The sequence below is a fragment of the Gavia stellata genome, chromosome 11, assembly GCF_030936135.1.
Source record: "Gavia stellata isolate bGavSte3 chromosome 11, bGavSte3.hap2, whole genome shotgun sequence".
Classification (NCBI taxonomy): Eukaryota; Metazoa; Chordata; class Aves; order Gaviiformes; family Gaviidae; genus Gavia; species Gavia stellata.
This window is the reverse complement of record NC_082604.1, coordinates 6,782,883-6,802,894: the sequence shown is the minus strand read 5'-3', so window position 1 is coordinate 6,802,894 and position 20,012 is coordinate 6,782,883. Positions and strand designations below refer to the sequence as shown.

General features: G+C 47.6%; 3 protein-coding genes across 3 annotated transcripts; all 3 read right to left on the bottom strand.

The window, feature by feature from the left end:
- Positions 1-806: 806 nt before the first annotated feature.
- On the bottom strand, positions 807-8,160 carry LOC104256901 (G-protein coupled receptor 35). The gene is given in 4 exon segments (XM_059822839.1): positions 807-1,768; positions 3,091-3,121; positions 3,124-3,385; positions 8,129-8,160. Coding segments are annotated over 4 exon segments (1,287 nt in total).
- Positions 8,161-11,527: 3,367 nt separating this feature from the next.
- LOC104252587 (G-protein coupled receptor 35) lies at positions 11,528-12,475 on the bottom strand. The gene has a single exon (XM_009817849.2). It carries the CDS (start codon positions 12,473-12,475, stop codon positions 11,528-11,530), a length of 948 nt encoding a protein of 315 aa, XP_009816151.2.
- A 4,094-nt stretch (positions 12,476-16,569) lies between these two features.
- LOC104253048 (G-protein coupled receptor 35) lies at positions 16,570-17,502 on the bottom strand. Its single transcript, XM_009817848.2, has one exon. It carries the CDS (start codon positions 17,500-17,502, stop codon positions 16,570-16,572), a length of 933 nt encoding a protein of 310 aa, XP_009816150.2.
- Between the last annotated feature and the right edge of the window lie 2,510 nt (positions 17,503-20,012).

Below are 20,012 nucleotides of genomic sequence, written 5' to 3'. Positions count from 1 at the left end.
ACGAGACTGAGCTCTGTGCCAGTAACATGACTTTATTTATGTTGGTTTCTTTGGAACAGCTTGCTGCCGCTTTCTTTAGACAGTCCTTTACATTATAAGGTTGAATAGACCCCTAATACAGAGTCCTTATTCCCGCTGCCTGCCCGAACTCTTTGGATAGTAGTTTTAATGCATTTGACTCAAACACTTTTGATGTAAATTTTTCCCCAGCACAAGTAATTGCAATTTCTTCTGACCTTGTATTGCAATTGATGACCATTTTGTAACTGTTATGTAGTATGAATGGTGCTGTAAAGCTGTCTAAAGCAGGCTAAATCTGCCTCTGCTACTGTGATTATGCATTATTACCAACTAACAAACAAGATGTTTGTGACTTACAAAGACATCCTTCTTTCTTTTCCCGCAGTGGTTTCACTTTGACTTTTTTTTCTTTTTTGGTATTTGGAATAACCTCTGTTTCTTTGTCACAGCTACAGATGCATAAAAACTGATCCAAGGTGGGGGAGAGGGACAAAAAAATAATCCTCTTTACCACTGGGTGTACTTGTTTTGGGTTTTCTGGGCAAATGAAAGACTTTTTTTGCAGGGGAAAGCTATCATTTTACTCAAATTTGCATGAGGCAGAGAATTACCAGTGGCAACCTATCTGATTACATCAGGATCTGGACTGCTGTGGTTGTCTGAATCAGGGCTAATTTTCATGTGTCTGAAGCCTTCCCATTAGCAGAAAGTGTGAAAGCCTGCTATTGAGTCCCAGCTGAACTTGAACATAGCAAATATAAAATCTGTGCTGCACGTGTTTTGCACTAATGTGTTACGCATGGGAGCTGAATTGCAGCTTCTTCACTGGCTTCCGATTTGGACTTCACTAGCTTGGGAGATGCTTCCTGAAATTCCTTGTTGACAAAGTAGTAACAAATAGCATCCAGGCAACAGTTCGTGTTTGCGAGGACTGAGGCGAGGTGAACAAAATTATTAACCCTCTGTATTGCAGAGCAGTTGGAGCTGATGGAGTCCATTAAAAAGCGAAGGAGATGCCCGAGGTAAAGAGGTAAAAAGCAGACGATGAACACAGCCATGTTTGCAGACACTATGTAGATGGCCTTCCTGATTAACTTTCCCTCGCGACAGTTTTCCTTCTTCTTTCTCCCGAGTTCTGCAATGACTTGTATGGAGCAATAACTCAAGATGATCAATGGTATGAAAAACCCTACAATAATAGCACACAGTGTGACCACTGAGGGCTTAACTGAAGATTTTTCAAAGCAAAGTTCATCTTGTTCTCGGTCCTCTAACTTTTTAATAAGGGACATCACACAGATGATGACTATCCAAAGAAATCCAGAGGCAAAAGCTGCCTTCAGTGGCGACCTCAGCACCTTGGCTTTCAAAGGGTACTTGATTGCAAGGTACCTATCAGCTGCTACGACAGTGACGATACCGATGCTCATTAAGCGGTTTATGAAATAGCCACCTTCCAGAACCAGGCACCATCTACCTACCTTCAGCTGATGAAACTGGGATAAAGTTTTAAAAGGCAAAGTAAAGAGCAGCAAGCAGTCAGCCACAGCCAAGTTGACCATGTATACTCTGGTTTCTGTCCATTTGTCAAGTCTGCAGCAGAATACCCACAGCGCCAACATGTTCAGCAAAATGCCCAAAAGCAAAACCGGGATGTAAACACACAGCTGGACAAGTGGAAAGCTTTCATAAGCTGTGATATTGCAGCTGCTGAGGTTCATTTTAGGGGTATTAAGAGGCACAGTTCCTGCAAAAGATTAAACCTTTTAGAAGCTAGACTCTTGGCTGAATCAGTGATTAATGCAGATAGTTCAGGCCTTTACCAGACCACCAGACCGCGGAGATGACTCTGCAGAGCAGAGCTGGCTCTAGGGTACCTAGTGGGAAGGGGAGGGAGCAGAACATGAGCCTGATCAGTTATGGAGGAGAAAAGCGCAGGTTCTCACTGGGTCCCATGCAGGGAAGACTGCTCACGGAGGGCAGCAGGGGAAAACGCTTGGGCCTCTGTTCTGGGCCAGACTCACATCAGGCAGCAGCAGGTCAACTGCAGCTAGGAATTATGTGAGCTGTTACAACCATCTGATACAGATCCCTTACAGTGGTGCTCGGGAGAAGCCAGCCAGCATCCTCACAGCTCAAAATGCTCTGGGAGATGTTCAGCACAAGGACAGCTGTCCTCTCCTTCAGTCCTGAGCTGTCTCTGCATCACTTCTCATTAGCGATAAGAGCAATTATTAGTACATCTCTCATTAGTTTTAGCTGCCATTGAGTCCTGTGCTCAGTGGTAGCATTTAGTGGTCTGCAGCAAGAATCAGAGTACTGGGGTCTGCATGCTGCCTTTCAAGGATCATGAAAGTTGGTCTTCATCTCAGAAGTATTAGAGCAATCTGCCACAATTCCAAGACAAAAAATCCCACCAATGCCATGGCAAGAAATGTGATCAGCAGCCACATGAAATAGAGCGATGAGCTGTATCTGGTCTAGTGGGTGGTTTTATCACCCCGGATCTAAGGGCAATATTGCTGTTTGCCCTCCTGCTTTGGAGAAGTTAATGCAGGAGTATATTCCAGGTGCAACTGTTCATGGACAGAAAAGACCTGGGAGGTCTGAGATGTCTTTGGATTTTCCCTGCAAGGGGAACATGGCTGCACGGGTGCAGGTTCCCGGGGCTTGAAAGCATCCCGAGCGAGCGAACCATAGGGCAGTGCTGCAGCATCTACATGCATCTGCGGGTCACGGCTAGCTTTGAAAATCATGCTGCTGAGGAATCATGTCAGGAGACCTCTTCGGGAGGTAAGGGAATGTGCTACAGCCAATACCTGCTGCAGCTCTGTGCTTTGGACACAGGAATGAGTTATGAGCCCAGAAGATACAAGGGTAGATCATAACAGACAACTGAGAGATCTAGCAAAGGCTGAGGCAGCGCTTAAGCATCCAAAACACATCTAATGTGGCCAGTATCAAAATAAGCCTTTGAAAATACACAGGCTCCAGCCCTCTCAGTTTCTCCACCACCAGTGCTTTGCAGAGCTCAAATAACCAGGTCAGCAAATAGCCAGGAGGAATTACCTGCTCGCTCGCTGTCCTTGGACAGAGTGAATGTTCCTCCAGACCAGCTGCAGTGTGACATGCAGGCACGATCAGCCCTCCTAGCAGTGCTCCGGGCACATGGCCAGCAAGGTGTCCTGTGATGACCATTTGCCGATGGCTGTGACAGCAGCAAGGCTGGTGGAGGAAGCTCCCCCGCCCCTCCTCAACGCATTTCCCTGGGGTTGAGCTTCCTCTGTCACCACTGGCATGGCTCGTACCACCTCCTGTTGACTGAGGAGCCTGCAATAGTCCTGCAGCGAGGTGAAATGCTCGTCTGCCATGCGGCCCTGCAGCAGTTCTTCTGTCGATGGAATGGCTTTGGGTTTTTCCTTTGATTTACTTTCCAGTGCCTGATGTCTCACTGAGCAATGCCCATTGACCTTCCTCACCCAAGAGGCTGTACATACTGCTTGGAGGGGACCCGTTGCCCTGGAGGGTCCCGAGGTCTTCTCTCTGCCTTCTAGACTGCCACTCCTGCTGGGGCTGGAGCGGGGACTGCCACTGCTGTCACACTGCTGAGCCCCAGGACAGAGCAGCCTCGGTGGGCCCCCGGTCCAATTCACAGAGCTGTTGGAGAGGTGAGGGCTGTGGTTTGCAGCCAGTTTTGTGATTATTACAACTGGGTTTCACTCTGAATCACGGTAATTCTCTTGTCTTCCATAGTTCTCATCAGCCAGCAATTCTGAGAAAACGTGGCACCGTGACGCTGTGACCTGCCGACTTTGTGACCGCTCTGCGGCTGCAGGCACCTGCGGGCCAGGGGCTCCTCCTCGGCTGTCCGTTGCAACCCATTTATAAGAAGAGCTCTGATAAGTTGATCAACAAGCTTAAAGGTCCTGCTGTTCGTACTTTGAATTGCTGTCTTGGACAAACACATTTCCCCTTCCCACTTTCCAGGTTACGTTAGAGCAGCTTCAGGAGCATTTCTGCATTGTCTGTCTGTGCATTACAAACCAGCCTTTGAGATTAATTCCTTGCCAGTGTATGGACAGTATAGAGCTTAGCTTAAATAATTCTGAGTTTCCAGGGACTGCTTTTGCCTTTCTTGTGGCTGCTTCTTGGTAGATGCTAATAAGTAGTTACTGACCTATTAGTACACCCAGCTCGTTGATCCCCAACCACCATCATTTTCACACCATGGTCCTTGTTAGTACTTTAGTTTTCAAAGTCATCCAGCTCCTGGGTTGTGATAGTTTCACCACTGTACAGAAAACACTTCACTTTGTCTCATCCTCAAGTGTTGTCCACACAACCCTATTGTCTATGTCAAGGCAATCACTACCAGTATTAACCATGAGCAGTCAAAATCAAGCCTGGAGGGAGCTCAGCTCATAGCATCTCCCCAGTGTGATGCTTCCCATCCACAGCTTGGTGCTGTGGTTGCCAGATGAGGGCAGCTATGTCTCCCATCAGCCTGGTGAGGCTTCAAGGGAGGGACAAACCATGTCACCAGGCATAAAGCACCTGGCTGTGATAAGCAAGTTCACCAGGATATGTCAGAGCAACTCAACACTAGCTACCAGTAGGCAAGCTATGATGAAGTGTTATCTGCGGAGAACTTACATGCCTCCTGGTGTGGCTGTCAGGTCCCTGTGTGATTCCTGGACACCCCTGGGTCAGGATCCTCATGCTTTTCTTCTCTCCACCTTGGCTTCCCATCAGCCACACTCTAGGCTCTTGCAGATGCTTATGGCCCCCTTCTTCCATCCAGTCTCAGGTTTTATCACCTCTGCTATGGACCAATGATGCTCACTTGGTATTTTCCCCTGCCTCTGCAGTTCTCAGCCTGTCTCAGCCCCATGAGTGCTGTCACCATGTGGCGCAGTGCAGGCGACACTGGTGCTGTTTTCTCACTTCCTTGCTGGCAGCTCTCTGGCAGGGTAGTCCGGGCACCACTGAGTACCAGTGCCTGTACTAACTGCATTACCACTCACAATGTGCTCTGAAGGACCTTTTACTGACACCAGTGTCTACCACACCTTGGCTGGAAAAGTGATTTTCTTAGTGGAAGAAGCCAGTGAGGCAAAAAATTCCTGTAAGATCAAGCACCCCTTAACTTTTGCCTTTCTATTTGTTCCCTCCCATTTCATGTTGTTCAGATGTGTTGTGAAACTGCACGTTTTTCAGGTCTGAACATAGTAGAGCTGTTACGGGCCAGACCCTCCCTTTCTTCCCCTGTCCTAGAGAAGGGACTGTGTTTGGTGGTCTCTGTCCCCGATCCTGTTTTGGCTGACTTATTTAAAAGCTTTGTTGCTGGTGTGAGATTTCATGTGCCAATTCCTTTAAAATTCTGGACTTCTCGGGTTCCTCATTCTTACTGAAAGCTGTGACAAAGTAATCAGGTAGTTTTCAGGACATACCTGGACAATTTTGTTGTTTTTATCAGCAGCAGTACTGGGTGATCTCACTTCTTTGCTTGTAATTTGTGTATAGCTTTTCATATCTAAGGGAAGAATTTGCTAAGACCCGTTTGATCTTTACTCTTCTTGATTTTTTTCTGTTCCGCACGATCATTTTTCCTTCCCATGCAAGCTCTGCCTGATGTCCTGCCTGAGGTTGTTTCCTAGCGAAAGAAAGCCCTTCTCATGAGGTTTTCCTGTGCTCCTGGTACAGATTGCTAATAGACAGGAAAGCCCAGGTTTGATGGGTTCCTGCCTCCTTTCCCTGCCAGGGAAGATCTGTCTCCTCTGCCTCCCAGAGGCTGTGCTCTGCTGGCTACAGCTGCTGGCACATCACAGTGGGACAGGGCCTCTAGCAAGGTAAGAGAGGTACCGATATCCCCTCCACATATGCAAGGGGGACATGGGACACTGCACTACCCTGTGGCATTTGGGTTCTGCAGTGCCTCTGCCCTGTGTGGTTTTTTTCCTGGCTTTCTCATGGGAAGACGTGATGTTGCAACAGCAGATCTTGACCAAAACAAAACTATGGGGTTGGGAGCAGAACGTGTCAGTCTTATTTTTGGTATGGAAAGCCTGTGAAATGGCAGTGTTAGGCTAACTACATCAGCCTCACGCAATGACCAACCTTGGCTGTTGAGACTGTTTCCCCTTTCCCCTTCCTTAGCAACACACAGGAACTGACCCGCAGCAGTTTACGCACTTGCAGGGCTGTCTGTGCTATAGCCTTCTCCATACTCCTGCAGCATCAATAATGAAGGGATCGGCTGTGTATCTCTGTGCAAACATACTGGCGAGGGCATGGCAAAGCCTGTGCCATCCAGCTGCCTACCGCTGCTTTGGTGCTTGCAGACTTCCCTGGAGACTGCTGCGTAATGCTTGTGATTGGAACAACTGTGCTACACTGAGAAACCAGGGACGCGGAGATACCTCCAAAACCTGAAAGCAGCGCCCCACTCGCTAAAATGCAGAACTCACCAATATGTGTCTTTCAGCCCCCGGGAGAGGAGTGCTGCTGGAGCCCAAACCTCTGGCGAGAACTCAAATTTCAGGCCTGCCCAAATGCCACTAAACAGCAAAATACTGTCTTATGCCAGCCCCTGCCTTCCCTGCTTAGAAGGGCCAAAAATGCTAATTCTCATGGCTACTCACTTAGAAGCAAGATTCTGGATTACTTTGTAGAATTTTCCCTGTGTGTGTGTTTTTTTTTTTTTTCTCTCAAGCCTAATTTTAAGCTATTGTTAGCATCTTTTTCTTTTGAGGGACAGGAAGATCATATCTTGCTGAAATGTGAACAGAATGCAGTGGTCCAACCCTGCTTGTTGGAGCTGCTGATGGACTGTGGCTGCTGCTCCCCACTACCGTTAGCCAGACTCTTGCGCTAGACCCAGCCAGCATGGGTTCTTGAAAGGCAGGTCCTGCTTGACCAACCTGATCTCCTTCTCTCTTCTCCTGCCTAGTGGATGAGGGAAAGGCTGTGGATGTGGTAGACAACATTGACAGCTGTTCCCTCATCCACTAGGCGGGTGTTGATCTGCTCGAGGGTCGGAAGGCTCTGCAGAGGGATCTGGACAGGCTGGATGGATGGGCCCAGGCCAATTGGATGAGGTTCAACAAGGCCAAGTGCCGGGTCCTGCACTTGGGTCACAACAACCCCATGCAACGCTACAGACTTGGGGATGAGTGGCTGGAAAGCTGTCCTGCAGAAAAGGACCTGGGGGTGTTGACTGACAACCGGCTGAATATGAGCCAGCAGTGTGCCCAGGTGGCCAAGAAGGCCAACGGCATCCTGGCCTGTATCAGAAATGGTGTGATCAGCAGGAGTAAGGAGGTCATCATGCCCCTGTACTCGGCCCTGGTGAGGTCGCACCTCGAATACTGTGTTCAGGTTTGGGCCCCTCACTACAAGAAGGACATTGAGGTGCTGGAGCATGTCCAGAGAAGGGCAACGAAGCTGGTGAGGGGTCTGGAGCACAAGTCTGATGAGGAGCGGCTGAGGGAGCTGGGGTTGTTCAGTCTGGAGAAGAGGAGGCTGAGGGGAGACCTTATCGCTCTCTACAACTATCTGAAAGGAGGTTGCAAAGAGGTGGGTGTTGGTCTCTTCTCCCAGGTGACTAGCGACAGGACAAGAGGAAATGGCCTCAAGTTGCGCCAGGGGAGGTTCAGGCTGGATATTAGGAAAAAATTCTTTACTGAGAGAGTGGTGACACACTGGAACAGGCTGCCTAGGGAAGTGGTGGAGTCACCATCGCTGGAGGTGTTCAAGGAACGTGTGGACGTGGCATTACGGGACATGGTTTAGTGGGCATGGTGGTGTTGGGTTGATGGTTGGACTTGATGATCTTACAGGTCTTTTCCAACCTTAGTGATTCTGTGATATGGGAAAGATTTGCGGATAACCATGTCGCTGTCCTCATGGATTGCTATTCCAGTGCTGTATTATGGGTGGTAGTTTGTTGTGGCCCAGGTGCTGATAACTCATCTGTTCCATTTACTGGGAGCACTCAGGGAGCTGAAGTTTTGTTCAGAGTGAAGAAAGGGGTCAGAAACCCACCATATACATCGTTATAACTTGACATGTAAACCAGATAATAATTTTTGTCCAAGGTAGTACGTACATCTTCAGGTAATCAGAAAGTTCCTTGGTCATCTTTGGGTTGCACTATAAATACCCTGTTGTAAGGCAGATCTTATATCATGGTAGCTAAGTCTCCTCTCACAATCTCCAGTATAGGTTTAGCATTAATAATAGAGGACTCTGATGTATAATGTCAATAAATGAATATTTGTTTATAGTTATATTATTATGAGATAAAATTCTTTTGCAAGTGGGAAAAAAGTTTCTTTTTTTGTTTTCGTAGCGTTCAGTACAAACAATAAAAAATACTACTTAATGTTCACAGGGATTATGAAGTCAACAAATTTCCACTTTACAATAAGGAAACTTACAATAAGAAAAAGGAACACTTAATTTTTGAAATTTAGAACATGGATGGTGGGAGACCTCGGTTTGCTTCCTACAAGAAAAATCCATTCACTTCATACAGCTCTATATGCAGTAAGCTTGGCTATGTTTAGGAATGCCAACTATAAATTCTTTAGCCCAGCTGTTGTACTGGTTTTGGCACTGACAGGGGGTAAGCGAGCAGCCGTGCAGTGCTTAGCTGCTTGCTGGGGTGAAACTACAGCAGCTGTTTAGTTTAATAGAGTGCCTTGTCTGTGATCCTTCCTCGATTTAAAAACTATAGGCTTGGGTAAGAAGAAAGTGCTCTGAAATTCTTTAGTTACAAAACAGTAGCAAATGGCATCTCAACAGCAGTTACTATTTGCTATACCATGAGGCCCATACATGAGGCCACATGCACAAAAGCATTTCTGTTTTGTATTTGAGAATAGATGACCTAATTGGAGCCCATTGTAAATTGGAAAAGGTGCCTCATGGTAACAGGGAGAAAACATGAACATGACTGGGTTTGCAGAAAACACAAGTTGTTTGCTTTCTGGATTAACAGTAGGATAACAGGTTGATATGAATCAACCTTCATCTTCTTTCAAAATAATAAAAATTTTCATAATAATCTGTTTGGAACAGGCATTCATTATAACCAATGAGATGCAAAATCCCAGAAGGGGATCCCAGAGCCAAAAGTGTTTTTGAAGACCCTCTGCGCTGTTTCTGAAAACCGAAGTCTCTTTCCTTGCTGAGCACCACTTGCCTGGACACGTAAGTGATGCCTGTCATAAAGATTGATGACACACCCTAAAGGAGAATGGACTAACGGGGACCCTAAGCCTCTTGCTCTCTGAGGATAGTTAATTGCAGCGTATTTGTTGACAGCTACAATGGTGACAACGCTCATGCATCTCCTTAAACAATAGATGGTTTTTAAGATCAGGCACTATTTGTCTCTTGTATCTTTTTCTGTCTTTGAAAAGAGACTTTAAAAGGCAGAATGAGGGCCAAACAGTATACAATGATTAAGTTGGTCACATACACACACGGCCCTTTTGCTCTGCTTGCGGTGAAATACCAGTAAGGCCAGAGCATTAAATAATACATCAAAGAAGAAAATTGGGACATAAATGATCAGCTAAATGATCTGAGTAGTTTCATCCATTTTTATTCTGCAGTTGCTTGGTGCAGCTTCCATCACGGTGGGACCTCTGCCAAAAAATGGACACAAAGCAGGTAGATCTAACATTTGGATGGGGAGTACTTTCTGTGATGGGAATAGTCGTTTCCTATGTTGTTTGGCCAGTGTCTGAACAGTGGTTTCAGCATGTGGTCTGCAGACACTAGAAGATGACAGGCCACTTGTAAAGGAACTATTTGTAAGTTGTCACTAAGAAAGTTAATTGTCTGTAGGTTTAAATGAGCAGAATATGGGTTTGCATTCTCTGCAGGAATTTTTTAGGGGTTTACAGGTCAGAAGACACCGAAAGTCAAGGACCATGAAGGCAACTGAGATACAGCTAGCGCACACATTTAAAAAACTCTATAATGTTTCCCAAGCTGACTTTAAGTTATTGAAGTGACTATCTGGTAAAACGTTAGGTGAAATTTCTATGCAGATAAACACGAATTAGTCACGCTTTGGCACTGGCTCCCCTCTCAGCCCAGGTTTCTCTATGGGTGACTTTCTTCCAGTGCCCCAAGGCCTCCCGTTGTGGCTTAACTGTTTTGAGCTGCTCTGTTGTCACTTCCCTGTGGGGTGGGAGGATACGTGGGGCATAGTCAGCAAGCACAGATATTATAGAGGTATTTGATACCTGGAAAGGCAGACGTTAAAACTGATGCCTGGTCCGGGATCCAGCTAGGGGAGATCAAGGCTCTCTGTATAATGCATGGAAAGAGTTAAATGTCTCAAAATGAGGTGCAGGAGAGCTGTTGAACCCCCACTGTGCACTGTCCAAGCAGCTGAAAGTGGAAAAAAAACCAAATCCAAAACAATGCTTCATCACACAGGGCAATGCCGAGAAGCCCTCAGCCATGGGTCTGCACTATTTCTGCAGAAGGGCCTTATACACCCCACTGTCACCAAACCTCCCCTGAAAACTCTTCATAGGTGGTGAGGGAGGGATCAGGGCTGCACCTGCTTTGTGTTGTTCGCTGCTGTTTTGTGGGCATCCACGTTCCTGCAGTGTGAGGCTGCGACAAGTCGGGCAGATGCAATCACTTGTCACCAGACAGGACACCTATTGAAGATCTGATCCCATTAAGGTACAACAATTAACCTGTCACCAGGGCTTACAGTAGTCGCTTGGGTGAGATCAGATCTTCACAACTTTATACTTGATATGTCCTGTGGTCCACAACGCTTTGGGTAGCTCAGTTTTTCCATACAGTAATGGCGTTATTTATACCGACAATGATTTTAGTCTCACAAATGCCAGGGCATTGCCACAAACTAATACAAGTATTATACGGCAGGAATGGGGCAATAGTCTCAGGCCACTGTCTGACTCCTGCAGTTTACTCCATGCACAGCAATAGCTGCATCCTGGCAATAGCTGCAAGCTTCAAAATTATATAGATTGGCAGGAAACTACCACTGTATGGGCAAATTCTCTGATGTGAGCAGCACAGATGTATTAGGTTTGGCATTGTAGTACAGGGCTTTTTCTTGTTTTTAAGTGACAGTACTAGAAGTAGATTTGTGTATTGCTGTAAGGGTGCTTCGCTTCCTATGTTTAGCTGCATGATATGTACAAATAAGTGCATCGCGGAAACAATGGCTTTGTCATCTATTCTCCCTACCATGTGGCTCTCCCTCTTGACCAGGAGACACCTGAAGCTGCAACACAACAATCTGAGACGATAGCAGAGCTGGAGTCAGGTCACTGAGGACAGAAGGACAAAACTCAAGTTAATATCAGACCCCTTGGAGGGGGTTTCCCCTTTTTGCAGGTATGCCTGTACCTACAATGATTGCAAATATGTAGGTGGTCCCATTCCCTCTGCCTCAGAACCTCAGCAGCACTGTGGCTCTTAGCACCTATAGTGCATGACACCTTGTTTATATCATGACTTGATCTGTGGGTGGCTGTGACTCGTTGCTTTGGTTCATCTTGGACCTCATTGATATACAAGTGGGGAACAGAGAAGGAAATTCCGGAAATTCCTTGGCTGCAAAGTAATAGCAAAATGCATCCAAACAACAGTTACAATTTGCTAAGCATGCACAGATCTGAATAGAGGCTCTTACTTCTGAGAGCAGAGAACAAGCTCCAGCAACATCCACTGCAAACCGTAGGAGCAGTGTGATGTAGAAAGGTGAAAAACATATGATGAACACACACAAATTCACAGAAACAATGTGGATTGCTTTCTGGATTAACTTTGTCTCATGGCAGCTTGTGGCCATCTTCTTTTTGAGACATTTGATGACTTGTACTGAGCAAAAAATCACTATCCCTAAGGGAATAAAATACCCAAAAATAATGGAGAATAACACGAAAAAATTAGGTTGAATAGATTGTTTCTGAAGGCAGACTTCTTCCTTTCTTTCATGAAATTTTGGATGCAAGTAGCAGTAAATTATCATCGTTATCCAAAGAAACCCACAGATAGAAGCCGATTTCAGCGAGGATCGAAAAAGCTTTGCTTTTAGAGGGAACTTGATTGCAATGTATCGATCAATCGCTATCAGGGTGATGATAAGGATGCTCATAGGCATGTTTGTAAAATAGATGTTCTGTATGGTGAAACACAGCTTGTCTGTGGGATGGTTGTACTTGGTAAAATATATCAGGAAAGGCAGGGCGAAGAGCAGGAAACTGTCTGCAACCATGAGATTGATCATGTACACCCTGGTCTCGGTCCAGCTCTTGAGTTTGCAGCAGAAGACCCAGAAGGCAATCACATTCAGTGGGATCCCCAAAGAGAGCACTGGGATGTAGACGATAAGTTGAAATAGCACAATGCCATTCTGCAGCGTGTTGTTGTCATTGGGGCAGTTGTCCATGTTGGGGCGTCTCTGCAAGAAAAGGGTGCAGGCATGAGACCGAGCTCGGGAACAGGTCCTCTGGGCTGGGTCCTGCTGCAGTGCCCCCACTCTCTTGGCTTCTCGCACCCCTGTGCTACGTATGTATCACAGAATCATTAAGGTTGGAAAAGACCTGTAAGATCATCAAGTCCAACCGTCAACCCAACACCACCATGCCCACTAAACCATGTCCCGCAATGGCACATCCACACGTTTTTTGAACACCTCCAGTGATGGTGACTCCACCACTTCCCTGGGCAGCCTGTTCCAGTGTTTGACCCTGGAGGGGCTCCATGGCTCATCAGCACCATCTGCCCCTCAGCCATCAGAGTAACACTGACACTCACCACCAGCTAACACAAAAAAATAGAGGCCACACTCTCTTGCAGCTATTACAGGGTTAAGCCTGCCTTGCCCTCCATCCAGTCCTGGTTTGCACAGTTTGGGTAATAGCGAATGGTCTGCAAAGCAGAATGGTAATTTATGGTCTTTTATCTTTGCTACTGCTGTAGTTATCAGAGAGCCACTGGCTTTAGGGCAGCCCGAAGCAGAGCTGGGCAGCATTCCCCCTTTTTCCTCCAAGGCCTTTGCTTTGCTGCTGAAGCCACCCCATGGGTTTGCTCTGGGTCTTGCCAGGCCTGCAAACCTCCACAGGACTTGAGCCCTTCCAGCCATGAGGTAGCTCAGGTGGCTTTACTCCTGGGGGCAGTGGGAACGCTGCTGCAGGCTGGTGGGGGGGTGCCTGCTGTGGGCAGGCTGCCCCCAAGCATGAACCTGCTCCTCTCGCTGCAGGATGCTGGGGAAGAATAGCTCAGCATGGGTACCACCAGCCCTAGCAGATTAACAGGTCTCCAAAGAGAGAAGGGAAAGTGAGCACACGTGTCTACTATCAGCCTACAAAGATAGGAAGCCAAAATGTTGCTAGAGCAGAAAACACAAATCCAAGAACTTAGACTATCTCCTGGTATTCCTTTAAATATTTCAGGGCTTCTGCTACCAGCAAGGAGGCTGCAGAGGATGAATCAGACTTAGCCTGCAGCTCATAAAGGAAGTGTTTACAGTGAGGCAGGAAGGAAAATGCCCAGATTCCTACCATCTCTTATAAAAACTTTGCCTTATAAGTCAGCGGCTTCTAAGCATCGACATCTAAACTGTAGTGAAAATGTCCGATTGCATGAACTAATTGAACTGTTTTTAGTGTCTGAGACTGGGAGACAGATCTGGCAACCACGGAGGAAAGCGCAGCACCTGCCCTAGCACCAGAACTGGTATGGCATTACTGAACCACAGGGATACAGTCATTTTTAGGGTGGAATTTATGGAGGAACTAACATACAGACGGTGTCCTGGCTCTCTTGGGCTTTCAGTCTCACAGGTCCTTGGCTGCACTGTGGTACCACCTACCCTGCAGCCATTCCCTGCCAGCCTACCGCAGTCATCCTGCAGTGAAAAAGCCCCTCTCTGCGCGCATAGCACTGCCCCGAGGAGCAGCGGAGTCCTCCGGGCTGGGCTGGGCATCCCAGCCCCATCGAATCCCCCATGTAAGCATAGAGCCGGTGGTGGTTCCTAAGGTCCCCGGGCTGCAGCATGCCTGGAGCCGGGTGTCTCTAGGCTCGCAGAAGAGGCATGGTAAGAAGCACTGGTGTGAAACTGCAGCGAGGGATGAAGACCCCCTTGAATGACACATGCGGCTGCAAAACAGTGAGGCATAACAGCTGTGAAAGCAGGAGGAAACTGAGGCATCTGTGTACAGCTGAGGATTGACCCGTATGTTAACAAGCAGGCAGCCCTGGCTAACGCTTCAGCTAAGAGGTGAGAAAGCACATCCTGAAGTACTGAGCAGAGCACACTGCCACACATCAGTGTGGGAAGAATTAAAAGACATTACCTGCTTCTTGTGGGGCCGTCAGGTGGGTTTAGTCCTCAGAAAGGTTGCAGTGTAGATGTGGGTGTCCTGGCAGGGGCGATCTGTTGGGGCTGCGGGTGCTGGTGCAGGGTGCTGCTCTGCGCAGGGCACAGCTGCCCGGGAGCCTGCTGTTGACAGCTCAGGAGCACTGAAGCACAGCAATGAACTCTTGTTCCCCAAAAGTGCTTCATTTATCACCTTTTTGGGACAGTGGAGTCTCTGGTGCCCTCTATTGTTCTACTCACATCAGCTCAAGCCTTCACCGTAATTTTTTCCACCCAGTCTGCACTCCCCACCCTCCACCTCACACAAACTAGCAATTAAAATTTAATATTTTCAGTCATGGGAAAACAAATAATTTCTGAAATAAAACCCATAATGGTTGTAAATTGCCCTTCTGGCAGCGAAAGGGCCCCCAGGGAGCACAGCAGCCCATCCAACCTCCGGTGCGGTTGCAGAGCATGCCCCAGGCAGGTAGCAGTGTGGGGGCTAATGGCCCTTGTGAGGGGGCACATTGGTGCTTGTGCACCCTGTGACAGTGAGCTCAGGGCGAGGGGACCCAGCATACTTCTCTTCAGTGTCTTTACAAGAAACGTGACAGACGTTATGGGCCTGCTTGAGCTCTGTGAAGCAGTCAGGTGTCTAACACTGCTCATGAGCATCACTGGAAAGCCCAAGCTGGTAATGACAGTCACTGCCAATCAGGCACAGGCGAGAGATACTGGTATGGCAGTGAGCACACTGTAGGTGTCAGGACCTTTAGAAATATGTTTAAGAACATGCCCCAGTGGTATTTTGTAGTCATTTTGATGGCTTTTGCTCTCTGTCGGCTGCAGCAATTGCAGTCCCATCTATGTGAGCCAGCTGACGGGAGCCAGACTCCGACTCCCTCAGGATTTGTCCAATTAATTCACGTCTCCTGAGCTTGCGGCCACAAAGGTGACGCCAGCAGATTGAGCAGCAGCCGTGGGCTCCCTGAACGCAGATGCAGGTCACAGGGGAAACTGCGTAAGTGGGCAGGGAAGACTGCTCTGCCCTGTCTCCTGGAGCACTCTGAGCATTGCCTGGGCAGAGCTCGGAGGCCATTTTGGAGATTTTTTCAATATTTAGAAAGAAAAAACCCAGTCCTAGGGAGCATTTGAGTAGCATGTAGGGGGTCAACCCACTCCCCATCTCGCCTGACTTTTCTAGGCTGCTGACTCATGGACAAATGCATTTCCCTCATGGAATGTTAGGGGTGTCAATGTCGGCAGGCTGCAGAAACCTGGACCCAGCTGTGTCCAGCTGTGAGGTTCAGCTGGGGGGTGATACTCTGACGCTGAGCTGTGGTGGGGAGGGTGAACCTGGGGGCCAGCCTGGTGCCACAACATAAACCCGGGGAATAGCAATGCACAGGTGGCAAGGGTCTAGACAGAGTTAAAAGGGTGGGAGCAGCAGCCCCTTGGGTATGGCTGCTCTAAGGAGGTGTCTCTGTGCCAGGGCTCCGCAGTGCAGCAGAAGGGGAGCGGGCAGGAGGGCTCAGCTCTGAAATCTCCTGGACTTGGTGCCTTTATGGCACTGGACAAATCTTGCTGTCATCCTAAAAGTGTTCCTCCACATCTGTTTGACCAATTGACTTGAAGGGGAAGGGCAGTCAGCAGAGTCTAGGCTGTTTTGTAGGGCCATGTGCTTAGTAATATGCTGGTACCACCTAAGACCTCCCCAGCCTGTCAAAGGAATATAATAAAAATAAACTGGATTATTTTATCAATGCAAACAACCTGAAATACACAATGAAGTAAAATATGATGTACTCTTTTGTACGTGTTGGCAATAAGGATCGATTGACTTTAGGTGCAAAATGAACTAAAACAGGGAGACATACATGGCTCACCTGTCTTCCTGTAAAAGTAACAAGTAGGTGCTGGAGGGTGGAATGGAGACACATTGATGACCAGCGATTACATAGACGCTTCTACACACCTCTGTGAAATAAGTTGTTTAATAGAAACATAGACTATAAATCACAATTACCTTAGTAATGCTAAACCTAACAAAGATCTCCCTAGGAAGAAAAAGCAATGGTTATCCCAATAATATTGAAGCAGTATCTTCTCTTGATGTTACAGAGTTGTTGTGGGGTTTCTTGGGTTTGGTGGTTTTCTTTCCCCCTGCTCCCCCTCTTCCTTTAGCAAGTGTGTGTCTGCAAGGGGTGGACTTGATCTGCTTTTTCAGTGCTGGGTTTGAGCAGTAGAAAGTCTTCATGGAACTCCTTGGTCACGAAGTAGTAGCAGACGCTATCCAGGCAGCAGTTGGATGTGGCAATACACCTCGTCACAGAGGAGAAGTTCTTCATAACCTGGAGCAGGAAGCAGGTAGCTCCGACACTGTCCATTATGAACCTGGCAAGTACCCCAAGGTAGGCTGGCAGAAAACATATTAGAAATAAAATCAGATTTGCATAAATGATGTGAACAGCTTTCTGGATTAATTTCTCTTCTGGTGAATTTGTGTTCAGACGTCTCTTAAGGCTCCTGATTACTTCTGTGGAGCAAAAAGTCAAGATTGCTAATGGAAGAGTAAAAATGAAGAAAATGGAAAGCAGTCTCTGAGTAGCGGGCATGGTGGTATCCTTCTGAAAGCAGAGACCGGCACGTCTCTGCCAAAGCTCTAAGGTGGCACCAATTATCACGGAGACCCACAGAAGTCCACAGAGAAGGGCAGCCTTTGATGGAGACCTGAAGGTCCTGGCTTTCAAGGGGTGCTTTATGGCAATATATCGGTCGATGGAGATAAATGAAATGATGTAGATGCTCACTACCATGTTGATAAAATACATTGCCTCTATAAACTGGCAGAGTTCATCTCGGGTTGACTTATTCCAGAGCAAATAAGCCATGGAAGGCAAGGTGCAGATGACGAAGCAGTCTGCAAAGACTAAATTGATTACATACACCCTGGTTTCTGTCCACTTCTTTACCTTGCAGAAGAACACCCAGAGGGCAAGGGCATTAAATAGTGCTCCAAAAAAGAAAATGAGGTTATACAAAGCAAATTCAATGAGACGAACATGGTGATACAGTTCCAGATTTGTAACATTGCAGTTGTTGGACACATTCATCGTCCTGATGTGTAGATATTGTATGATGTTCTGAGACCTGAAATGGGAAAAGACATAGTAAGACTTTCCTCCTACCTCTTAATAGATGTATGGCTCCTATAAAAAAGGGTATTTAAGTAAATATTTACTTTGTTATGAATGTGAATTTGAGTCTACAAAACTGGCCTTCTCAGTCAGCCTGTAACTGGGATGCATCCTTTGTCAAGCTTTGTTTATGTTTACTCAGTTTATGAGTAAATATCTCAAGCTACACTTCCAACAGGACATGGCAGACAGCCTTTATTAAATAGGGGGATCTTGAATGGGGGCGTGGAGTAGCACTTAGAAGAGCCCCCGTAGATAGCAGAGGCATCCTGGGACAATGTGAACACTAATTCCTTAAGCCAGGCTGTGCAAATGAGGTAAAATTACCCTTAGCTTGGTTTTGAGCTAGGTGGAGATTGCAGCAACGAAAGCTAAAGCCCAGCACAACCCATGAGCAAAAGCTCTTTTACCAGTTCTGCTGGCTTGGAAGACAGGCAAGGGCTGCAAGGGCATAGCAGATGTTGCTTGGTACGCATCCTCATGCTCTGGCTCTAACTGGGCAGGTTTCTGAGCCTTTGGACTGCCTTGTGAACCTGGAGCTCCTGCTCCAAGCTGAGGAAAACAGAGCTGAATCTGAGCTCCGGCACCCCAAAGGCATGCTTGAAACACTAAGGGAGTGAGTGAGACATCTCTTCCTCCTTGGGAGGGGAGTGGGGGGTGGAAGGACTAACCTGATTTTAAGCCCACTCGTTCCAGGAGAGAGTATGAGTCTGCAGATGTAAAGCAGAAAGATACACCTGAAACAGGAAACATCGGGACAAAACAAGGAACTTGCCATTAAGGGCTGCATTAGATAGTTCCTGCTCACGGCAGCCATCCTGGCACCCTGGGAAATCCACAAGATGTAAGTAGGAGGTAATGAGCCTCTACCACACTGGCCGCTAGATGTTTTGCAAGAGTATTGCTTATGTAAAGAGTGAGTTTGTGGGCTGATAAAAATCAGCTTTCATCAGACCCCATCCTGTGCGAAGTGGCTCTATGTGACGTACACATGAAACAATTCTCCGAACTGGTGATTCTGTGTATATGTCACTGAATTTCTGCTTGCATCTAAATGCACTTTGGAAAAAATTTAACCTTTTAATTTAAAATAAGTTTTTTTCCCACTCTAACAAGAGAGGGGAGTGGTGAGGGATCTGGTGAAATCCTACAGCTTTCAGAGATGTAGGAAGGGACACCATGACTGAACATGCCTGGTTAAGCAGTTATTTGCCTCTGCCAGCAATGCAGACTTTGTGGTCAGTTGGTGAGGGCACTGACTGCAAATTCAGACTTCAGTTCTGAAGTAACTGGTAAACACACAAATAACTCAATTGCTGGGGGGGTTACATAAGTGTCTGGGGCACTAGCAGACACTAATGTGACTCCTGCATAGAGCTCTCTCCCGATTCTTGTGTGCTCAGGTCTGGGACTCCCAACAGAGGCTTGCAGCTCCCTGCCTGTACCCTGGAGGGAAGCTGACAGCCGTCACCTGAGGAAAACCTCTCTGAACTACAGTAAGTAGCAGCAGGGAAACATCTTAGATCAAGGGCAGAAGTTGCCACATCGTTATGCTCACTAACTGCTCGAGGCAGATGTCTTTGCGGGCACGGCTGATGCCCAGGTTGCTTTTCATTAGCCGTGGTAGGCAACATCAGCAGCAGCCTCTGTGCTGAAGTACAACACAGGCAAACCAGGCTGGTGTGCTCTGCAGCGTCAAAGGGCTCTGGCTGACACCACCTTGGGAGCTGGCGATGTGGCCCAAATGCAGTCCCCAGCATCACAGCTCGCAAGTGTTCCAGGCCATGAGGCAGCCCGGAGACTGGCGGGAGGAGGGAGGAAACGAACAGAGGGTTTTAAGGCAGGCCACATAGCACCGATAAGGTATGGCTAAGCACAAAATGTCTTTAAAGAGATGCAGTTTGATAAGCTAGCATATCCTGTGGCTGCTGGAAATGCTTAAGGTGGGGTAGATGAGATGGCTGCAGCATCAGAGGGGCTAGGCAGCGACCTGCAGCTGTGAGAAAAGACTGGAGACAGCTGTAAAACAGCATTTTGCTGCTGCCGGAGGACCAGGAGCAGGCTGGGGCTCGACAGACAAGGTCACCAGTATTGTGGAGTGTGTCCTGCTTCCCCCCACCATACACTGGGGAGAGCTGGTCAGCAGCTGTCCCCCACCATGGAGGCTGGTGACCGGCTGGGAGGAAGGCCAGGGCTGGGCTCATTTCCTCCAACAGCTCAAGAAGTAACAGGCTTCTTCCAGACCCTTAACAGAGAGCTTGGAGGAAGAGAAGCAAGGCAGAGGCTGAAGGCACAGTGAGTGTCACAGTAGCACTGTGGTGGCAAACATCCAGTGTTTTTCCCAGCGGGATGCCCACGGGGAAGCAGCTGCACTGGAGAGGGAGTCTTGCATGTAAAATCCTCCTTCCTCCTTATGGGGGGAGCTC

Excerpts from the sequence above, each read along its gene's own strand:
- LOC104252587 (XM_009817849.2), bottom strand. The coding sequence starts at position 12,475 with ATGGACAACTGCCCCAATGACAACAACACGCTGCAGAATGGCATTGTG.
- LOC104253048 (XM_009817848.2), bottom strand. The coding sequence starts at position 17,502 with ATGAATGTGTCCAACAACTGCAATGTTACAAATCTGGAACTGTATCAC.